Below are 18,649 nucleotides of genomic sequence, written 5' to 3'. Positions count from 1 at the left end.
AATTCCAAAATTGCACATTGGATGGCTTCCGGTAAAGGCATCCAAGCTTTTGTTTTGGTACGTGCTGTGGCATAAAGGCCCACATATAAATGTTTTGAATACACATTCACATGTGTGTACCAAGTCAGTGTTCATTTTAAAGGCATAGTTTGAGTCATCAGTGCAAAAAGCAGCTCTTAACTCCAGACGTCAAAAGGAACAATAAGCACCTCCAGATGTCAATGGGACAAAAGAGCAAATATAAGCACCAAGTTGCCAGGACTTGATTTTTTTTTTTTTCCCTGCTTGCTAGGAGGTTTCATTACTAACACACTTTTTTTTTCTCTTTCTCCTTTTGGGTAGTGATAAACTAAACCTGTGAAATCTCTTTCATATTTCAGATGACCTTGCAGGAACAGCACTGATCCCTGCATCTCCTGAGGCCTGGGCTCCCTATCCACTGTACACAACAGAACTGACCCCTGCCATTCCACATGCTGCGTTCACGTATCCCGCTGCTGCAGCTGCAGCGGCTGCACTACACGCTCAGGTAACTAATGGTAGCTGTGTCAGCAATCCAGCACTTCCAGCACTTCTCTGCACAGGTCCCGACAACTTCCTTTGACTCTCCGATTTTAATTTTTTGCTCACGAGCCAACTATTTATTTTGTACTTGATCAAGCACCATTTTCTTACTAATGCACACAAGGCCCTATCCAATCGATTGCCACCTCGCCAACCCTTTAAGTCAGATTTGCATGGATCACTACCTTTTTTATTTTGGATCTGGCGGGGGGGGGGCAGTAAATGGTGCTGTAACTAGTCTAGAATGAGCGAGGCACACCTTATTTTCAGGGGTCAAAGGCTTGTGGTTGTGCAGGATAACTTCAAGCAAGAATGGATTATTGGAAGAATTCAGTAAGTAAATCCAGATTTTCTTTAATATGAATGAACTGTATTCAATGGCCTCTGCATGTGTACACAACAGTACATTGCTTTCTTGGAGACTTTCTTGAGGTGGGATTTCTTAACTTTTCAATCATTGATCTGAAAAAGGCAATTTGTAAAAGTTCTACTGAAATACCCCATTAGTAGCAAAAATTCACACCGGATATTCTGTGCTCCAAATTGATGGAAGTGCACAGTTCATGGGATATTTCACAATTATTGAGCACTACAGTCCTCTATCTCTGTACAGTAAGGATACTTTATCCCCATACATTCACTTAGAAATTGGACGCACAGAATCGAGGTAGGTGCTTTTTTTCCTCCTGTGTAATAAGATGCCCTGGTGGTTGGACTGTGCTCATACCTCCATACCTCATGTTCCAGGAACAAGCATTTCAAATTGAGTGGAACCTCCAAGCATTCTGCCTGCCTTTGTATAGTAAATCTACATTGCGTGGTTTGGCTTGCAAAATGGTCCGATTTGCAGTTCCGCTTTTGGTAAACCGACACGCTAATGGGAGGGAAAGGAAGCATTGGCCCACTTATGCAAATTTTGGGCAAATAGTCAAAACTGGAGTGAATTGACTGCAGCCGCTGCTGTACTGGTTATACTGCCACTCGAGCAGATGTATCTGGTGCTATATGTACAACGGTAACCTCACCCCCCCCCCCCACGCCATGATAGTTCTGGTTTGGCCTGTCGTAGAGCCTGCAGTATTAACCCAAACAAAGATGGCTTGGCCAACGGAGGGCTTAAAATTGCTTCATATGCACGCCTCCACTTGAAGGAGGAATGATATTGGTTATCGAGTGTGCTTTCCAGCGACATCTGGTGTAACTATATATTCTGCATATTTGCATGCAGCTAATGCTTTATATTAAAACAAGAACCAGGTCCACAGGCAAGGAATTGAAGGGTACAATCTTATCTGGTAATGTCCTTGTAAATACAAAGCACAATAACCAGGTCACTGCTTCACCTCATGCATGGCAATGTCTTGTGCTCCTCCACCCTCTTTTCCCTTCTTCCCCCCCCCCCCCCCCCTTCCCCCCGGTCAGTAACACTTGGGCATGAAGATGGTACCCTTTAACTACAAGTAAACTACTCATTCTGACTGATTTGAAACTTGTAATGTCCATGAATTAAGTCTAGCTTTTAATGGTGGTCCTGGTTCCAGGTTGGATTTTTGGTTTTAAATGGTCCCTTTTTTAAAAAAAAATGACGGAGTTTCCTGGTTCAAAAATATTTGCGAACATCTGGATTAGTTGTAAGTACTGTGTTCCTAACACAGATGAGACTGCGCACAGGGAGGTTAAAGTAACAGTGACCTCAGTCTTTAGACACTCCAGTGAAGAACAGGCCTTGTGGGGGGGGGGCAGCTTATACACAGTGCTCCCAAGGGATGCTGGGATTGCTTGGGACTTCAGGGGATGTGCTCCCTGGTGGCAGAACATGGGAGTGCATGCTCTACAGATACATAAGTAAGCAAGTGGGAAAACTTGAATTGTTGAACTAAAGTTTTCTTAATCCTATAATTTTGTCTTTGCCTGATCTGTTCCATTAATCATTGCAATTTTTCCTCAGCTTTGCTTTGATGAACACTAATTTGGAGCATCTTCCTTGAATGTTGTCCAAATTGTTTTGGAATTGGGAGTGGAGGGTGGGGTGAGTCTGTCTCCACAGGCTGTTTGTACAATGCATGCTGCCTACAGATATTTCTTTACATCAAGGCATTGAAAAATCCAGTTTGAACATTGGTAAACTAAGCAGAATGCACTACAACTTGGCAATGCCCAAACCACCATCTTGGAGAGTGCCCATTTCCGAACACAGCACTCTTGTACTGGTTGTGGGTTGTAGATGGGATCTGTGGTGTTCAGTATGTTTTTAAATATTGCAATAGTAAACAACCTAACCTTGTGCCTACAGCCAAAGAATGGAGACATTTGATATATTTTGAAATTGGGTGGAAGCTGTTTATAGTCAATTCTTTGGCAGTTTTGAGGCTGTACATAATTAAGTAACTGACTTGTTCATAAACTCTTTGCACTTGCAAACCAACCAAGTTCCTGTAGCCCATTTGTGGGGGATGCTTTCTAGTCAATCTTCAAGTGACCTGGGCAATAAATTAAAAGCTACATGGGAGAAACTCCAGTTCAATTATTGATTCCTTTAAGTAACAGACAATTGTCTAGACATAACTATACCTTATGAGACTTGCTCTTGGTGATTCAATTTATTAAATAATCCCTTATGCAATGTAAATCTCCATGTCTTTTGTTAGCTCTAGACTTGATTTATTCTAATGCTCTTGTCCTCCCATCAATCACTCCATAAACTTGAACTTGTGCATAACTCTGTTTTATTGGCATCACCCTGTGTCTCATGGGTTGATGACACCTATTCACTCCTCCCTATGTAACCTCTGATCTCTGCGTTCCTCCAATTCTGGCCTCATTCCTGATTTTTTAATTGTCCATCATTGGCGGCTGTGACTTCAGCTGCCTCGGCTCCAGGATTCCCTCAGGTGCCACGTCCTTTAAGACATTCCTTAAAACCTACATCTTTGACTAAGCCTCTGGTCAACCTGTTCTAACATCTCAATGCTCCTGTGAAGCACTGTGGACTGTTTTTACATTCAAGGCACTATGCCAGTGCATTACTGGATTAGGATCTGACCTAAGTGAAGAGAATCAAAACAAAGTTCCAGCAGAAAGGACTATGCTTATCTCCACCCCCAAAAGTCCATGGTTATTTCTGAGATGCTCTTCTGCATAGCAGAATTTGCAGTCTCCCCATGATTCTGCTCCTGTCAAGCTTGATTGCATTTATATTGTGGCCTGAGGATCTGGATCTCATGTCCTTTACTGTCTCCCCCACCCACTTTATATAAAAAAAATCTTCACTTTCCTGTTGCACTTGCTTTCCAATTTTTTGCAAGCCTCTTAATCTGGAGTCCTGGATTTGTTTGGACCTCTTCCAATAGTCTCTGGTCTGTGCCTTGACATTTTTATTGTGGACCAAATGTCACTTCACAATTCTCAAATTTGTACAAAGTTGGAACAGCTGTCAAATGTCCTAGATATCAATCCTAGTATTTGACTGACTTTAATGGCTCCAAATCTTTCTCTTAAATGCTATTTTAGGTTATCTGCAGTGACCAATCATTATTCCAATATCTAGTTAACCTTCAAATAAAGGTAGTAAATTTTAAAGGATGCATTAGACTAAGCAAGTGTTCAATTGAGGGATGTTCCCCTTTAATATTTTGAGGCTTCCCTAGTGGAGGGTGTTGGTAGCTCCCAGATACCAGACTCTTGGAACCACCACTTGGGCATGCTCATGTATGTATGTGTATAGGTGGTGATTTATTCCATAGGATTCTAGGATGTGCTTGTCCATTTTTTCATTGGAAACTAATGTGTTGCCTTTAAATCTGGCACTTTAACTTATTCTTCCTTGATTTGTCAAAATGGTAACTGCAATGTAGTATGTGTGGAATGGTGGCCCTGACCTGCGAGACCATCAGTGGCAGGTCGGGGTCTTAAGGAGCACACCACTCGAGGGAGCAGGAGGGTGACTGGATTAGATGTCACCAAGGTCCAGGTCAGTGATTGGAGCATGGGCAGGTACAGCAGGAGTGGCGAAGTGTGGGCGAAGGAATGGCGAGAGATTGCAGTGATATGATTGGGGCCCAGGAAAGGCGAGGGCCCTGGGTCAGCACAGGCTGGCCCACACTGCAGTAGGTGTGCACTAGGTATGTGCAGAAGAGCTGGTCTCCAGTCATCTCGGTTAACCCTTGCCACTGGACCAAAACCTAGCTCTGTCAAGCCCGTGCGGTGGCTGGTGTGCAACAGTCACCATGTTTTTAAAAAAAAAAAAAAAAAAATCCATACACCGGCATCTTCCATCCTTCATGCCGTTTGGGGCCTAGAATATTAAGTCCTTCATTGAAACAGCTGTGAACTCATCCCTTTTTGGCATGGAAGCAAGTCATCCTGAATTTGAGGGATCGCCTACAATTTGTGCATCACAATAAAAGCTTCTATCTAAATAGTAAACCTCTTTGTCTGCTCCACACAAGCTAACTTGACGGTCTTGAAACATTAGGCACAATTTAGCTGAGGCACCATATATGGGCATGGCTATGCATCCATTGGCCACGATCCTAGAATGTTGGGTTGGATAAATTCCTGATGGATTCTGGAGCAGAAGTTTGCAGATAACTATATTCCCTAATTTGATTAACCCAGTTGTGGATGCAGAAGTGACGTGCAGGGTTGAAGTGACTTTGTAACTTGTTAAATCATTGAGTTGTAACATGCCTGTAGCTAAATGTATTCCAACTTTACCTGCCAACTTTCTCTCAAGGGGAGAAGCACATTGAAGCTTGGTCATTGAAGGTTCTGAAGCCAAATCTGTGCAGGGGATCCCATTGATCTAAAATTATGCTTGTTCAAAAAGGAACCATCTCCAACAAATGCCAATTGCATAAGCCTTGTAGGACTCTTCAGCCTATGTGCCTACCAGTATCATTGAAAATGGATCCAAGTAGCAACCTTTTTTCAGATCTTTCAATAAAACAATTCTTGAACTTGGGTCTCATTAGATTTAAGATGTGGCACCAGTTTAAAAACAAATTGACAGGTTGTCATAGTGATTAGAAGCACAGGATTAAGAGATGAAAAGGTTTCAAGGCTTCAAGCATCATAAACTTTGAAGCTGGTAGCTAGTTCTGCCTCATTAGTTTGAAATCTATTGAAGCTGTTAAACTAACATTCAGAGTTCCAGTGGTATTGGCAACTGAGGCATTTTTACTAACTATTCTGGCAATATAACTTTAAAGGAGTGCAGGGACAGAGACCTAGGGGTACGTATACAAATCTTGATAGAAAGACATTCATTTATGTCTTTCACGACCATTGGACATCAAGTGCTTTACACTGGGAAACATGCAAGCCAATTTGCACAGCAACACACACAAACAGCAATGTGATAATGACCAGAATCTGTGTCTCTCTACCCAAATCATTTTCACATGCATCCCACCTGGGCAAGGTCACCAATGCAAACAGTCACTTATAGGTGGATCCTTGCCAGAAATAGTAACAATTAGCCACAGAACTCATCTTGTTCTGAGTCATGTCCTTTTTCACCCATGCTATGTACCACATTTTTGCCAAGTTATTTTCTGTAGGCTTGTTAAAATCATTTTATGGCACAGCAGGCCATTTGGCCCAGCCTAATCCCACTTTCCAGCTCTTGGTCCATAGCCCTGTAGGTTACGGCACTTCAGGTGCCCATCCAGGTACTTCAGAAATGTGACCAGGGTTTCTGCCTTGACCACCCTTTTCAGGCAGTGCGTTCCAGACCCCCACCACCCTCTAGATGAAAATAGTTCTCTACTCCCCTTGAATCCTTCCACCAGCCCCTGGGTTATTGACCTCTGCTAATGGAATAGGTCTGTCCATCCACTTAATCTATGCCCCTCCTAATTTTACACTAGACAAATCCTGAACCACTGCTCCCAGAGCCCTGGGCTTCAGCTGTAAATTACTCCCTCCCTACACTTTTTGTATTACTGTTCTAAATTGCTGGGCCTTTGTCATGTCAATCAGCATTGAACTGTTCCAAAATTGTGCTCACTGGTACTAATGCTGTGTGTGTCAATGTTGGTCATGTAGATGAAGCCCCACCAATCTGACAGCAGCAAAGCTTCTCCCAGTCCCCTTGTATGATCAACATCCACAAAGCTTGGAGAGGCAAAATTTGAACTCTTCCTGATAACCAGATCTTGCTTGTGTTTCTGCATCCTAATGGCACCTCAGTGAATCCTACTATCTCTCACTTCAGTTCTCTGCCCCTGAGCAGTTGCTGCCTTTTGAAACTATGATCCCAAATCCTTTATTCCATCGTTATCATAGAATGGTTGCAGCATGGAAGGAGGCCATTTGGTGTCCAGCCTCTGCTGGCTCTCTCCAAGAGTACTTTAACTAGTCTCCCACTTCCACCTTTTTTTTTTTTCCCCCTGTAGCCCTGAATTTTTCTTTACCTTCAAACTCCTTTTTGAAAGCAGAGTCCCTCCTCCACCCATTCAGGCAGTGCATTCCAGGGGCCTGAAATTCACCGTCTCTGAAGGGACAGCTACTGCAGAGTTTGGGCGGTCAGTCGCAAAAAATCCATCTAGTGCTTTTCGCTCCCTGAGCCATATTCAGCTTGGGGAGGATTTGAACGATGTTCACTTCTGTCAAACGGTGCCGTGAAGCCGCTGTAAAGGGAGGTTTCCAGCGATGCGCTCTGCAGTGTGTGGGCTGCTGGAAAGGGACTACCGCAGTGACATTCACCGAGGAAATGGTAGGACTTTTCCCGGCAGTGCCCTGAGGTTTTCAATGCAGTGCTTGAACACAACACTATTAGGGCCCTTTAGTAGGTAAATAGTTTTATTACTTCATTTTTCCAGCATGCATCCACAGTATCTAGTTTTTTATTTCATTTTCCAGCATCTGCAGTATTTATCATTTTTTGGTTTTGGCTCTATTAAACCTGCTGAGTGCTGCTTAGAGGTTTGTGCATATTTTTGTACAACTTTCAGGTCTGATTCTTTAGTGGAGACCTGCTTGGCAGGGTTCACCCAGAGGATGGGAGGGGTGTTGGGAGGGCTACACCTGCTCAAAAGGAGGGCAGCACCGCAGGGAGGCAGCAGCCATGGTTCACTCATTCTGCGTCAGACCAGTGTGCCCGCTGTCCTCACTGGCCCGAATCAGGATTGCAGTTGTCTGCTTGGGGACAAGGGATATCCCCCGTCCACTTGGCTGCTCACACCTCTGGAACCCCAGGATAGCACCAGAGCATGCATACAATGATGCTCATTGAGCAGTGCCTAGGTATCCTTAAGCAGAGGTTCTGGTGGCACCTTGCAGTGGTCTCAATTACTGTGGTCTGCTGCGTGCTGCACAACCTGGCTGAGGGCAGACGCTGGAGGTCGAGCCAGCAGTACCGCAGGAGGAGGATGCCTGTCGCTCCAGAGTTGGGAGCAGCTGATCCGTCTCCGCCCTGGACAGGTTGGGTGCAGACTGGCCAGCACCCTCTAGAGGTTGTGTCCTCAAATTCATCTCTGGGTGCCCTGACATCATCTCTGCAATCTCCCTCCATGCATTATGTACTGCCTGTCTGCCAGGTCTCCATGTTGGGAAACATTATTCTTCTGACCTCCACACTGTCCATCAGTGTCCAGCTCCATATCAGTGAACCTGTTGGCTCTCCTGCACCTCTTACACCAGCCATCCTTTGAACCACCCCCCTCAGGGGCCTTACTGCAAACCCTGGCCTTTAAAAAGGCCCAGGAGCAGCTGGCTCATTAGAAACCCATACCTGCATGCTGAATTTATCAGATGCTCAAATGAAGACAGCCACACTGCTGAAAATTCCACTTTGGAATGGTTCATTAGTGCTGAAACCTGTTTGTTCACTTGGAGCTGAATATGGGGTGGCTGTCTCAATTTTCAGTGCTAATGGCCACAAAGATGGAGCACCAGCTTTCCAACGGGACTGAATTTCGGGCCCCAGATCTTAACCACGTGCATGGATTTTGCCTTTTTTGTTCTTCCAATCACCTTAAATCTCTGTCCTCTGGTTCTCAGCCATTCTGCCAATGGGAAGTTTTTCAATTTGGGGGCTTGGGCCTTATTTGACTTGTATTTTTTTTTGGCCCAACCTTTCAAAAGCCAGAAATTGGTCACAAATGAAAAGATGGCTTTAAGCCCTTGTGCTTTCACTCGTGTCAGAGATGGTGCCTCACGGCCTCTTGTGTAGAACCTTGGCTGGAGAGCCTGGCCTTTGGGCAGAGATCAACATTGCCTCCAACCAAAGCACAGTGGAAGATTATAGGTAGAGCCAGAATACCATGCCAGGACACAATTGTTCTCTTGCTTTTCATCTTGGTTCTTTAATTGAATATTAAAGGCCCAAAGAATCTTTTTAATACTATGTGCTGGCAGAAATTATATTGCTATGTAGAAATGTTCCTCTAGTAATTGGTTTAAAGCTATTCAGTTGACTTATGCTTTTGAGCATCCTATTAATCATTTGTTTGCTTTGTGCTGCAGTGACCTTCATGGTATCTAGACTTTATAAGAACATAAATTTGGAGTAGGCCATTTGACCCCTCGAGCCTGCTCTGCCATTAATACAATCATGGCTGATCCGATCATGGACTCTGGTCCACTTCCCTGCCTGCTCTCCATAACCCTTTATTTCTTTATCACTATCAACACTCTTGTTCATTGGCCATTTCACCTGCAGATGAGTGGGCCATTTGAGTCTGTTCTGCCTTGGGCCAATCTGTATCCAAATGCCACATACCTGCCTATGCTCATATCCCTTAATACCTTCAGTTAAAACAAATGCATCAATTTCATTTAAAACAATTGAATCCAACTGCCATTTGCAGAAGTATTCCAAGCACTGTTTTCCCAACTTCAGTCCTGAAAGGCCTGGCTCTAATTCTTAGGCTGTCCTCTAGTCCTCAACTCTCCAACCAGTTATTTATCTATCCTATTGGTTCCCCTCCATATTTTAAACTCTAATCAAATCACCCCTTAACCTTCTAAAGTCAAATGAAACAACCCTTGTCTGTGTAATATCTCCTCATAACTTAACCCTTGGAATACAGGCATCATTTTGGAAATTGCTGCACTGCTCCCAAACCAATATCCTGTCTCTGGTGTGATCTAACCAGGGTTTTGTAGAGCTGTAGTGTAACATCTACCCCTTGTTCCTATTATTTAGAATACAAGAGTTGGCCACATGGTCTCTCGAGCCTGCTCCGCCATTCAATACGATCATGGATTCAGCTCCACTCCCCCCCCCCCCCCCCAATTCCCCATAACTCCTTATCCCTTTGTTGTTTAAGAAACTCTCTGTAAATTTACAATGTCCCAGCTTCCACAGCTGAAGCAGTGAATTCCACAGATTTATAACCCTCAAGAAATTTCTCCATCTGTTTTAAATGGGCAGCCCCTTATTCGAAGATCATGCCTTCTAGTTCCTCCCATCAGTAGAAACATCCTCTCTGCATATACCCTGTCAAGCCCCCTCAATCTTGTACATTTCGATAAGATCACCTCTCATTCTTCTTTCCAATGAGTAGAGGTCCAACCTACTCAACCTTTCCTAAGTAGATCCACAGAATCAACTTGGTGAACCTTCTCTGAACTGCCTCCAAAGCAAGTATATCCTTTTGTAAAAATGGAAACCAAAACTGCACGCAGTATTCCAAGTGTGGCCTCATCAATACCTTATAGCTATAGCAAGACTTCCCTGCTTTTATACTCCATTCCCCCCCCCTTTTGCAATAAAGGCCAAGATACCATTGGCCTTCCTGATCACTTGTTATACCTACATACTATCCTGTGTTTCATGCACAAGTACCCCCAGGTCCTGCTGTCCTGTGGCACTTTGCAATTTTTCTCCATTTAAATAATATGCTCTTTTTTTCTGCCAAAGTGCACGACTTCACACTTTCTGACATTATACTCCATCTGCCAAATTTTTGCCCACTCTTAGCCTGTCTATATCCTTTTGCAGATCCTCGCACTGCTTTTCCTCCATCTTTATCAGCAAACTTAGCTGCGTTACACTCAGTCCCTTCTTCCAAGTCATTAATATAGATTTGTAAATAGTTGGGGTCCCAGCACTGATCCCTGTGGCACTCCACTAGTTGCCAACCAGAGAATGAACCATTTATCCTGATTGTTTTGATAGCCAATCCTCTATCCATGCTAATACCCCCAACCCCATGAACTTTTATCTAATGTAGTAACCTTTTGTGGCATCTTGTCAAATGCCTTCTGGAAGTCCAAATACTCCTTTATCCACCCTGTTCATTACATCCTCAAAGAACTCCAGCAAATTTGTCAAACATGACTTTCCCTTAACTCCATGCTGACTGCCTGACTGAATTTTGCTTTTCCAAATGTCCAGCTACTGCTTTAAGAATGGACTCCAACATTTTCCCAACCTCGGATGTTAGGCTAACTAGTCTAAAGTTTCCTGCTTTTTGTCTTTTTTTAATAAATAGGGGTTAGATTTGCGGTCTTCCAATCTGCTGGGACCTCCCCAGAATCAGGGAATTTTGGTAAATTACAACCAATGCATCCACAATCCCTGCTGCTACTTAAGACCCTAGGATGCAAGCCATCAGGTCCAGGGAATTTATCTGCATTTAGTCCCATTATCTTGCTGAGTACCACCTCCTTAGTGATTGTGTATGCCTTGGTATTATTGATATAAAAACTGGCATTCTGTTAGCCTTTTTTTGTTTTTCTGTACCTACCTATGATATTTTAATCTATATACTTGGACCTCTAGTTTCTTGCTTTTCACTATTTAGAAAGCACTCTGATCTATCTAATTTTTGGTCCAGGATAACCCCTCTTTTCTACATTGAAATCCATTCACTTAATCTATTGATATCACTTTTTTAATGCTTTTGCACCAATCTACACTGCTTGCAATTCTGCCTATCTTTTATCATGGGCAAACTTGGATATGTGGTGGTTCTTAAGTGTGTCTGAACATGAGAATATAACGTAAGAAATAGGAGCAGGAATAGGCCATACAACCCCTCGAGCCTGCTCTGCCATTTACTTCGATCATGGCTGATCCGATCATGGACTTGAGTCCACTTCCCTGCCTGCTCTCCATAACCCCTTCCTTATCATTTGAATAAATTTGACAAATAGACGGTTTCTTCATGTCTGAGCTTTCACAGCTGAGGCAGCAAATGCCACAGATTTGCAACCCTCTGAAGAAATTCCTCCTCATCTCAATTTTAAATGGGCAGCCCCTTCAAAGTTTATGCCCCCTAGTTCTAGTCTCCATCAGTGGAAACATCCTCTCTGCATCCACCTTGTCAAGCCCCCTCATAATCTTAGATGTTTCGATAAGATCACCTCTCATTCTTAATTCCAATGAGTCGGACTTCCAGAAGTAGACTCCCTGAAAGCAGATTCTTCTGGATGAGGTGATTAAATCTGGCTTGGTGGTCCTTCTGATTCAAGTTAAATCTGAGCATTTTCCTCAAAGCCACAGTTGTGCCTTATTGCCCTGTCTCTGTCCGTCCCTTTGTCTTGTTCCCCGTCCCTCCCTCCCTGTGTCTTGGGTTGACTTAGAACATTTCTCATCCTTCAAACAACTGTCAAGTGGCTGAATAGTTGGTGTTTAGGGAGTTTTCACATGTCTGAAGCTGCGAATGCTTCACTCCAACATGGAATGCAATTGCATATTTAAGACTGATTCAGGCTGTCTTCCCAAATTTGTAGAATCCAGCAGCACAATGATGGTATTCGGCCTATCGTGCCAAATCCAGCTCTCGGCTACTGATTGGACCCACTCTGGCTCTTTTCTCCACAGCCCTACAAATGTTTCCTTTTCAAGTATAAAAGAAAGACTTGGATTTATATAGCGCCTTTCACGACCACCGGATGCCTCCAAGCACTTTACAGCCAATGAAGTACCTTTTGGCGTGTAGTCACTGCTGTTATGTAGGAAATGCAGCAGCCAATTTGTGCACGGCAAGCTCCCACAAACAGCAATATGATGACCGGATAATTTGTTTTTGTTTTGAGGAATAAATATTTGCCAGGACACCAGGATAACTCCCCTGTTCTTCTTTTTGAAATAGTGCCATGGGATCTTTTACGTCCAGCTGAGAGCCGATTGGGGGGAGGGGGGGGCCTTTGTTTAATGGCACCTCCGACTGCAGCACTCCCTCAGCACCACACTGGAGTGTCGGCCTAGATTTTTGTGCTCTAGTCCCTGAAATGGAACTTGAACCCACAACCTTCAAAATCTAATTTCCTTTTGAAATTTATTATTGAATCTGCTTCCACAACCCAGCACATTCTCGATTGTAACTCGCTGAGGAAATACATTTTCTATCTACTACTCCCTACCCTGATCTTCCCCCCCCCCCCATTTATTCTAAATCTGTGTCCTCTGGTTACCATTAACTTGGACTGCCCAATTTGGAACCAGCATTGTGGGTAGGAGATGCTTCAGTGGTAGGAAATCACTTAATCCAGTCCCCTTTTTAAAATCCAAAGTTAAATGTGCATCAATGGATAGATCTGTCCAAAAAAAAACACTTGAGAACTTGACACTAACAACACTGCCATTTTATAGCCCAAATGTGCATAACATCTGTTGCACTTGCTGGCTTTAAGTTTTGATTAAAATTTGCCCTCTTCCCAGATTAATTTTTATATCATGACTAGGCTTCACTTGGGATCCATTTCTTACACCTTTTCAACTAAACAATCTCCTCCCAGCAACAGAACTGGATATTTTTGTCTTTAATCTAAACCAAGTGGTGGCTTAAGTTTTGAAGTCAGCCTCCCATAAGGCTCTTCTTTGCAGGATAGCACTTCATTTGCAACTGCTGGTGTGATATTGGGCTCGCAACTTTTTGCAAGGATTTTCCATTGCACCAATTATATTTTTGGCTTCTGACTAGTCAGACTGAGGTCAAGATTAATACAACCTGATCTTGGCTGACATTTTGCATCCAGGCAAATCTGGTTGGATGTGTTGTGAATTCCCTTCACCGCAGCCTTCAGAGCTCTTCTGGTCTCTAATTTGATCATTTGCATATGACCTACATTAGTGCTGTTTAATCAGAGGATTAGTGTTCCATGTGCCGCCTTGGCCTCATGGCCTAAATTTTCCATGACTAACTGCTACTCTGAACCTAAAATGGACAGTGAATTTGTGCTAGAAGCTAGTTTCTTTGCCCTGGTATGGTTTTCTTCACTGAGAAATTTTACCCTTTACCTTTTAGCAAACATAAGCTATTGATCACAATCAATATCCTATAGTTGAGGGCCTCTCTAGAAGGGTACTTCAGATTACATAAGAAATGGGAGTAGGAGTAGGCCTTTCAGCCCCTTGAGCCTGCTCTTCAATAAGACCATAAGATCTTCTACCTCAACTATTCTCATTGGCCGAAGGGTCAAGAATCAGGCCACACCGATTTTTAATTTGACTGGCAAAAGAACCAAAGGCAACAAGAGAATCTTTTTTATGCAGCGAGTGGTTGGGATCTAGAGTGCACTGACAAAGGGTGGCAGACTCCATTGTATTTTTTCAAAATGGGAGTTGAATAAATGTCTGAAGGACCACTTTTTCTGCAGGGCTACAAAAAGGGTGGGGGAGTGGGACCAGCTGAGTCAGCATTAACTAACTCGACAGGCCAAATGGCCTGTGTTGTAACCATTCTATGATTCTGTAACTCCACTTTCCTGTCCTATTTCCCCATATCCCTTGATTCCTTTGATATCCAAAAATCAATCTATCTGTCTTGAATATACTCAATGACTGAGCCTCCACTGCCCTCTGGTAGAGAATTCCAAAGATTCACTACCCTTGGAGTGAAGAAATGTTTCCATCTCTGTCCTAAATGGCCAACCCCTTTATTATGAGACACTGAGCCCTGGTTCTGGACTCCCCAGCCAGGGGAAACATCCTCATAGAACCATAGAAGTTTACAGCATGGAAGGAGGCCATTTTGGTTCATGCCGGCCAACAAGGCTATCCAGCCTAATCCCACTTTCCAGTTCTTGGTCTGTAGCCCTGCAGGTTACAGCGCTTCAGGTGCACATCCAAGTACTTTTTAAATAGGGTGGTAGAGGCAGAAACCCTCACCATTTCAGGCAGTGAGTTCCAGACCCCCATCACCCTCTGGGAAGAAAGTTCCCCTCAACCTTTCACCAATTTAAGTTTATGCCCCCTGGTTGTTGACCCCTCTGCTGAGGGAAATCCTCCCTGCATCTACACTGTTGAGCCCTGTAAGAATTGTGTTTTTCAATGTGATCGCAAACTCTCTAGGCCTGGTCTACACCATCTCTTCTCATAGGACAATTTCTCTCTTCCTCCCCCCCCCCCCCCCCCCCCAATCCCAGGAATCTGTTTGGTGAGCCTTTGTTGCACTCCCTCTGGCCAGTATATCCTTTTTTGGTAAGGAGACCAAAACTACACCATACTCCCAGATGTGGTCTCACCAGGGCCCTATATAATTGCAGTAAGCATCTTTGTCTCTACTTGGTGAGTCATAAGATTAGTCCAGATGATTTCTTGGTACCTGGCCCCTCCATTCTCATCTAAGAATATTGTGGAATCTGAGCCTACATCCTTTTCTAGTACGGCATAAAACTCCCTCTTTGATATACTGGACTGGATAGTGTAGTGTATTACATACACTATTCACACTTGGTGCACCTATCTAGTCCAGTACAGCATTGTCTGTGTCTGTCATGACCTAGATTTTACACTCTCATGACCATTTTTTGTATGTGCAAAAACCCAGAACTTGTAATCTGTCAAGTTTTGTCTTTGATCTGCCCCAGCAACCCACCAATCACTTGCTGGTGCAGTTTGGACTATTTGCCCAACTAAAACCCTTGTACCTGGTAAGAGCAGACATGAGGCCTGCTTTCACCAGCAGAAGGATTAATATAAATGTTAAACTTAAAAATCCATGCAAACATTCAATTTGTTTGTAAATTTTGGCCCAGATTAAAAGGTTTAAAATTATTCAATTAACTTATTGTAAATGCTTCATGAAGACTATTTATTGCAGTTGTGTTAATTGGAGATTCCTCATGCTTATGGGATTCTGTAAGTCCCCACAAGCATGTGAGGAATCCTCATTTTCAGACGAGGATCGAGCCCACAATCCCAGGATACTTCCGAACCGCCTGGGATCTGAGGGCCTTTACGCAGGCATTCGCCTGTAGGCCCAGGAGCCAGCAGGTACGCGCAGATTTTTTTAACCGGATCGGAGGCATACTCCAGATGTGCGCCTCCAACCATACATTCAGGCCCATTATGTCCATGTGGCCTGATCAGCTTCTCCATGGTGTCTTCTGATTTTTTTTTTCCCCCTTCTAAATGTTTTAAAATGGTGAGAAACCTGCATTTATATAGCGCCTTTCGCAACCACCAGACATCTGCGTGCTTTACAGCCAATGAAGTACCTTTGGAATGTGGGAAACACTGCAGCCAATTCTGCGCACAGCAAGCTCCCACAAACAATAATGTGATCAGATAATCTATGTTTGAAGGATAACTCCCCTGCTCTTCAAAATAGTTTCATGGGATTTTTACATCCACCTGACAGCAGACAGGGCCTCTGTTTAATGTCTCATCTGAAAGACAGACAGAAGCATAGCTGTAAGCCATTGTGGCATCATCTCTCCAGGCTCCTCGGCATGCACTATTGGTTGTGGCATCAACGTTCCCCTTGATTGATGCATTGATCTGGTTAATTTTGAATGTGGATCAACTGTAGTGGCGATGGATAAAATGTCAACCCTTTCCGCAGACACTTGCAAGGTGCACCTAGCTTGCATTAATTTGCTCAGTCGCAAATAAAGCCCAATATTTTCAATTTGTCGTGGAGTGACTCCGGCAATTGATCAGCAATTTAATATTGCTTCAGGAATTTGCAAGTTGCTGCAATTACCTGGATTGAGCAGAGGCCTTGAGGAGAGGCTAGGTTTGGAGCCAATGTTCTCCATACCAAATTGAGCAGTGCCGTAAGCGATTAGGTCGTCTCGTGTGCGTATGCACATGTGTTGATGCTGAACAAGTCACTCAAACTATAATCTGAAACCACTACTGTCCATCTTGGTTTAGCCAAGATTGTACTTGCCCATAACTTTTTTTTTTTTTTACACGCAGAGATCTGTGAAGCTTCCTACTCAACACAACTAGGTTCAGCACCAGAAAGGGAAGGAGGGATGGGGAGGGGGGGGGGGTGGGTAAGCAGAATTGGAAAGGCTTTCTGGCACCCACATTGGCTGGTCTCAACCCAGAATATGCTTTGAGTGGACCCACAGACCAGGTGGTGATTTAAAGACTGGGCTACCAATTGAACACCATATTACTGTGACTGGCTCACCCACAGAAGACACTTCACGATCATTTGTACATTTCAGGTGGAAACCCCGGGTACATGAGATGCCTACTACACTACCCCCTAAATTGGTTGTTTTGCAAGTACAATGATTTGCCCTTCTTTGTTTCAGATGCGCTGGTATCCTCCATCTGAAGCTTCTCCGCAAGGATGGAAGTCTCGTCAATTTTGTTAAGTATTTAGTAAGTACCCCCAGGTGTCGGTCGGTGTGCTCGCCCTGTTCTTTCCCACTTTGTCTTTGTCCTTTTCATTCCCCAAACACTTTACTTCCGATGCCTGTAAGAGGAAAGGTTAGTGTGAACTCTATTTTGAAGTATCTAATTCCTTGTTCAGTTTTAACCGTCCCAGCTTCAAACTTAACATTGTATCCTTGACTACTTGCAGTAGCTGAAATTGCGGAACTTGTGCAAAGCCAACTTTTTATACCTTGCCTTTCCTTTTATTCATGCCTTGCCTATTGTATTAATTGAGGAAAATGGTCTAAATGTGCTTTTGGAGATGTTCTAAACTAGATTACTCCATCCAAGGTTACAAAGGTTACACTGACTAAGGATGTGAAACCATTGTCTCCAACAAAGGACCCCTAGAATTTGACTTCAAACAATGTCTTCACTATTATGTGGCTTACGACACATTTCCAGCATTGTACTTTGGGATGTCTAGACATCCAGCGCTCTATCTTCATAGAATCATTTAATAATGCATAGGAGGCCATTTGCCCACTGTGTCTGTGCCGGCTCTTTGAAAGGGCTATTCAATTAGTCCCACTTCCCCTGCCCTTTACCCACAGCCCTGGTTTTTTTGTCCTTCAAGTATTTGTCCAATTTCCTTGTGAAAATTGTTGAATCTGCTTTGACCACACTTTCAGGCAGTGCATTCCAGATTGCAACTTGCTGTATTTTTAATTCTCATCCTTTTTTTGTCAATTACTTTAAATCTGTGCCCTATTGCCACTGGAAATGATTGCTGCTTACTTATACACCTTTTTATATAGGGCCCAAGTTTCCACATGATTTGCGCCTGATTTTTAGGAGCAACTGGTGGAGAACAGACTATCTTAGAAATCGCAATTCTCCACATTTTTTTTCTGCAGTTCTAGTCAGGTAGAACAGTTCCACTTTGGAACAGAATTTTTTCTTCAAAAGGGGGCGTGTCCGGCCACTGACGCCTGAATTCAAAGTTTCCACAGTGAAAACTTACTCCAAACTAACTTGGAATGGAGCAAGTGAAGATTTTTGTAGAACTGAAAAAAACCTGTTCTACACTAAAATCAGGCGCAGGTTACAAATTAGGCGTCCAGAACGAGGTGGGGGGGGGGGGGGGGAGAGAAAGGGGGGGAAGGGAAGTCATTAAATTCTATAATAAATCCTTATTTATACTTCTACAAATATTATACAAATAAATCCAACCTGAATAAACATTTATAAGCAAAGAAAAGATTAAATAAACCATCTTCCTACCTGTGTGAAAGTGCTTCAGCCAGGGAGAATGCTGAAGGCGTTCGTTCCCGTGGGGGGTGGGGAAGGAGACAGCCGTTTCGTTCCCGCGGAGCGGGGCGGGGTGGGAAAGGAGACAGTGAGAAGCCTCAGTGCTGATGTGCTGATGGCAATGTGCTTTTATTAAAAAAATGTTCAAAAATTAAACAGCTACAAAGAACTACAAAAATGGCCGAGTGTCAATGTTTCCTTCACACTGCGCAAACGCTCCAACGCGCACGCGCAGCGTTTCCGGCAGGAAAAAAATTAATT

General features: G+C 43.5%; 1 protein-coding gene across 2 annotated transcripts in view; it reads left to right on the top strand.

Annotated features, from left to right (window-relative positions):
- Positions 1-18,649, top strand: part of LOC139234128 (RNA-binding protein with multiple splicing 2) — an 82,720-nt gene that overhangs the window by 62,469 nt on the left and 1,602 nt on the right. For both annotated transcript variants that reach the window (XM_070865096.1, XM_070865097.1), the window contains 2 exons: positions 381-529; positions 17,014-17,083. In XM_070865096.1, the coding sequence (XP_070721197.1) occupies positions 381-529; positions 17,014-17,076 (212 nt within the window). In that variant the 3' untranslated portion in view covers positions 17,077-17,083. The remainder of the gene's footprint in view (positions 1-380; positions 530-17,013; positions 17,084-18,649) is intronic.

The sequence above is a fragment of the Pristiophorus japonicus genome, chromosome 21 (assembly GCF_044704955.1).
Source record: "Pristiophorus japonicus isolate sPriJap1 chromosome 21, sPriJap1.hap1, whole genome shotgun sequence".
Classification (NCBI taxonomy): Eukaryota; Metazoa; Chordata; class Chondrichthyes; family Pristiophoridae; genus Pristiophorus; species Pristiophorus japonicus.
The sequence above is the reverse complement of the archived record's forward strand: the minus strand, read 5'-3'. Positions and strand labels throughout refer to the sequence as shown.